The sequence below is a fragment of the Myotis davidii genome, unplaced genomic scaffold, assembly GCF_000327345.1.
Source record: "Myotis davidii unplaced genomic scaffold, ASM32734v1 scaffold1015, whole genome shotgun sequence".
Taxonomy (NCBI): domain Eukaryota; kingdom Metazoa; phylum Chordata; class Mammalia; order Chiroptera; family Vespertilionidae; genus Myotis; species Myotis davidii.
In genome coordinates, this window is record NW_006286319.1 from 111008 (window position 1) to 116062 (window position 5055).

The following is a 5055-nucleotide window of genomic DNA, read 5'->3' on the forward strand; positions in this document are numbered from 1 at the left end:
TTCTCTCTCTCTCTCCTCTTCTTTCTCTCCATCCACTCTCTGTAAAAATCAATGGGAAAAATATCCTTGGGTTTGGATTAACAAAAGCAAACAAAAAAGAGTTGTGTCTAGGCTGGACACTTAGCTCAAATGGGAGAATAGGCAGTCAAGTACCAATTTCAATTGGTCTGACAGGTGAATTTTAGCAATTCTCTAAACTTAACTTCTATACTTGTAAGACTCTGAGTGATGCAGATAGTGATGGGGAAAACCTTTTAGGAAATAGAAAACAACTTACTGGTTATTCTGTTAGCATGATGGAAGTTGCCAAATGGAGAATGAATGCAAAAAAAAAATACAGTTGGATTGTGTGTCACCGGTTTATTATTCAATAAATATGTTGTGGTTTGATGTGCCATATGGTGTTTTTTAATACATTCTGATTAGAAATCCAATCATAAAACATTCTGTAAGAGTCGGACACAATTGAATTAGAAGGGAAATGACTTCATTATATTATGTTTGGCCACAACCATTTCCTTCACCCAATTTTCTCGAAAGCGAGTCGTTCCTGGTCTGCAGAGGAAGAAAAACAAACATACCAAAAGCTTTTAAAAATAAAAGGAACCATTGAGCCAAAGATTGATTCCCTGTTTACTCTGTTTCATTCCTGGTGAGCAAAAAGCCTTTGGGGGGGGGTGGTCTAAGACTGTATCTATTCCTTAGGCCCAGTCAATACAAGAATTAATGAGCTTATATATATTCTTTAAAAGAGCTGCTATACAAATAAAAGAGGTTATATATGAGTTAATTCAATGTAATTGTGAATTTTCCTATAAAAACAATAGACATGACCCACTTTGCCACCACCCTACTCCAACTAATCCTCAAGTTTATAATCACTGAAAAACAAGATACTAAAAAGCAAACAAAAACAATCTTCTAGAACAGTAGCAGTGTCCTACTTTCAGTCCATCCTAATGCGGTAGGTGGTCCAAAGGAGAAAGGTGACCATTATGTGAATTATCTGTTGCTGTGGGCCTCCTGGATTCCTGGGGTATAATGACCTTTACCACCCATTTCAAATAAGTCTCCAAATGTTCATTACCTGTGAACTAGTGACTGGCCTTCAAACATATAAGAGATGTCAATGGGTGCATCCTAAGAGAGAAAAAGACAGTTGTCAGCCTAGACCCGTGGTCGGCAAACTGCGGCTCGCGAGCCACATGCAGCTCTTTGGCCCCTTGAGTGTGGCTCTTCCTAAGCCTTAGGAGTACCCTAATTAAGTTAATAACAATGTACCTACCTATATAGTTTAAGTTTAAAAAATTTGGCTCTCAAAAGAAATTTCAATCGTTGTACTGTTGATATTTGGCTCTGTTGACTAATGAGTTTGCCGACCACTGGCCTAGACCAGTGATAGCGAACCTTTTGAGCTTGGCGTGTCAGCATTTTGAAAAACCCTAACTTAACTCTGGTGCCGTGTCACATACAGAAACTTTTTGATATTTGCAACCATAGTAAAACAAAGACATTTTTGATATTTATTTTATATATTTAAATGCCATTTAACAAAGAAAAATCAACCAAAAAAATGAGTTCGCGTGTCACCTCTGACACGCGTGTCTTAGGTTTGCCATCACTGGCCTAGACCAATCATACCAACTCATGATTCCTTCCATCTCTATACTTTTCCATATATATACTCTTAAATTTCTAGACTTCATCTCCCTTATAAATTGGGAGTCTGTAGGTTGTAGTTATTTGTCACATCAAACCTCTGTTCTCCAGCCGAAACCGGTTTGGCTCAGTGGATAGAGCGTCGGCTTGCGACTGAAAGGTCCCAGGTTTGATTCCGGCCAAGGGCATGTACCTGGGTTGCGGGCACATCTCCAGTGGGGAGATGTGCAGGAGGCAGCTGATCGATGTTTCTCTCTCATTGATGTTTCTAACTCTCTATCTCTCTCCCTTTCTCTCTGTGAAAAATCAATAAAATATATTTTTTTTAAAAAAAACACCTCTGTTCTCCAAAAGATCTTTTGGTCAACAAATACTCTAAGCATCACCACAACATTGGAAACAAGTCAGGAGAGGCGTATGCTCATTAAGAGCTTGAATAAGTCATTTACTGTCTTTACATGTTCCAGTTTACTCAACTGATAGTAGCAACTTTACCTCTGAGTAATGGCATAAGAATAAAATAATATAGATTAACAAATTTTGAAAAACGTGTTTAAAGCAGCATAAAAACGTAGGTTGTAATATTGTTTCAGTGGTCCCCACCAGTTCTCCCCTACAAAATTATACTCAGAATTCTGAGCAAGAGCCCTTCTCCCAAGCTCCCTCTCTCTGTGGTCATGGTTTATGGTCTTGCTTACGTCCACCAGCCTTACTTTCTGATCTCTAAACTTGCCATTTATCAAGATAGCTAATGGTAGGATATATGACCAGGAAAAGCAAGAGCTCTGCATATTTTACCTTTTTAAATTACTTCAGGTTTCAAAATCTCTGACTAGATAAGTTTGTACTAGGATAGAGTGAATATTGGACATAATTAGCTCACTATGTGGTCACATAGCCTTAGAGTGAGACAAAACTTCAAATAACTTTGTGAATGGATGGAAAGCAAAAGGGGATATAACATTTTTATGTCTGCTGTGTTCCAGGCATTATGCTTGAAATGAACCCTGCTCCTCTGAGAACGCTATGCCTGGATTCATGTTATTTTGACTCTTTTCACACCAGCTATCAACATATTTCAGATTCATGGTCTACCTAATGGCTATAAGCAGTCATTCAAGTATTTATTGAGTGCCTACTCTTTGCCAGACCTTGTTTTACAGCAAAACAAAAATCTCTGCTTTTATGGCACTTACATTTGGTAGGGAGAACAGATGATAAGATAAATTATATAGCATATCAGAAGGTGATAAAGTGTTAAGAAGAAAAAGCAAAAGCATTGGTGGGTGGGGGAGTAGTGGTAGAAAGTGCAGCATGGGAGGTGAGAGAGCAGGCCATGCACATACCTAGGGGAGAGTGTTTCAGTCAGAAGGAACAGCAAGTGCAAAGGCCCTGAGGCAGGAGTATATTATTGAAGAGTAGCAAGATCAGAGTGGCTGGAGAGAGTAAGTGAGGGAGAAGGAATAGTGGGAAAGCGGAAATAACAGAGACCAGATTACTCAAGGCCTTGTAGGTCCTTACTACTCAAAGCATAGTTTATGGACCTGTAGCATCAGCCTTGCCTGGGAACTTCTTAGTAATGCAGAATCTCAAGCCCCACCTCAGACCTCCTGAATCAGAATCTTCCAGATAATGTGCATGCACTTTGAAGTTTGAGAAACACATTGCAATATGTTTAAACAGAGGAGTGACATCAATTCATTTAATAAGGGTCACTCTGGCTGGCTGCTATATTGAACAGAGACATGATGAGGGCAAGGGTGGAAGCAGAAGGACCAATTAGAAGGCTACTGAAATAATCTTGATGAGAGATGATGGTATCTTGGACCAGGATGGTAGAAGTGGAGTGGTAAGAAATTGTTGGATTCAAGACCTGTTTTTCACTCACTAGGGAGGTGGGACACCAGTGGTGGGGCCCTAGCCCACCGCCCTCAGCAGTGTGTGGCCCTGAGCATGGGTGTCATGGCTGCGGCTTTCTGCCTGGGCAGTCAGCACTCACAGAATAGAACCATGGTTTTTAAAAGCCGGTTATCATCCAAGGCCTTGTCACCAGGAAGCTACCTGAGGCCCTGATTGGAGAGCAGCAGTGGAGAGCGTATTAGTAGTAGTGCCTCTTCACTGTTGGTTGCCCGCCTGGGCCCAGTGAGGCACACAGTCTGGGCACCTAGGTGCATGAGCAGCCTGGGAACATGGTAATATGCTCCTGCCTCAGGGCCTTTGTACTTGCTGTTCCTTCTGACTGAAACACTGTAGAGGCTGTAGAGCAAGCTTCTTGCCCCCTGTGAGTGAACACTGGCCTAGGCCAGATGCAGGAGATAGCGGGGAGAAGGCCCAGCTGCTCTGTTAAGATAGGGAGCTGGTTGTTTAAAGGTGGAATGGAGCAGCGAGCAGATAAAAAGCCGTGGACACAGGCTGTGTCCCAGCCACTGAACATCCATTCTGCTCCATATATAATGGAACATCACTCGGCCACAAAAAAGAATGAAATTTCACCGTTTGCCACCACATGGATGGACCTAGAGCAGTGGTTCTCAACCTTCCTAATGCCGCGACCCTTTAATATGCGGGGTACCCATATGTGAGCGTATCTGCATGTGGGTGGACCCACCTGGAGACGGATAGAGGAGCGGTGTCTCGGTTCCTAAGACCATCGAAAATGTTTTTTCCGATGGTCTTAGGTGACCCCTATGAAAGGGTCGCTCAACCCCCAAAGTGTCGCGACCCACAGGTTGAGAACCGCTGATCTAGAGGGTATTATGTTCAGTAACATGTCAAAGACAAATACCATATGACCTCACTTGTATGTGGAATCTGAAGAACAAAGTTGAAGCAACAGAAAAGGTGTCATGGGGATCTGAAATGAGTGGTCCCCAGTGGGGGGACTCCCTGAGGTCTGCACAAACATACTGCACCCCAGTGAGGTTCACACTCAGTAAGGGGCAGCGGGGCTGTGACAGGACCGCCCTGCGGGCTTCTAGTCAGAGAAGAATGGTGCTGAGCCTGAGGAGCCTGCCCGAGCCCAGGGGTGACCTATTCTCAAGGAGCCAAGACAGTTAGCCACAGACTTTATCTCCAGATGTGGCTCAGAACTCACTAAAAATGTTGTAATCATGAAAGGACGAGAGCTATGACTACGGTGACCCGGAGGACCTGGTCAGTCCCCGGAACATGTGGTGACTCACGGTGACTCAGGGCGCTGCCAGTCTACCTCGGCGTGGGCAGCCGCTCTCAGGTGCCTCTGCAGGTTACTGACCCTGCCCAGGGCTGCCCGCACTGGCTGCCCTCCCAACTCAGCGGCTCAGCCCCCACCCCCCACAGTACCGGGGACAGCGCCCCCCACCCCTGGACAGTGCCTTGCGCGGAAACAGCGCTCCCTCGGGCACAGAGCCCCCACCC

The 5055-nt window shown here is 44.1% G+C and overlaps 1 protein-coding gene across 1 annotated transcript in view; it reads right to left on the minus strand.

The window, feature by feature from the left end:
- Positions 1-27: 27 nt before the first annotated feature.
- AKAP14 (A-kinase anchoring protein 14) overlaps positions 28-5055 on the minus strand; it is a 15087-nt gene continuing 10059 nt past the window's right edge. Inside the window, exons 4-5 of the mRNA XM_006757942.2 lie at positions 1088-1140; positions 28-555 (exon numbers count right to left, since the gene is read on the minus strand). Coding sequence (XP_006758005.2) covers positions 471-555; positions 1088-1140 — 138 coding nt within the window. The 3' untranslated portion in view covers positions 28-470. The remainder of the gene's footprint in view (positions 556-1087; positions 1141-5055) is intronic.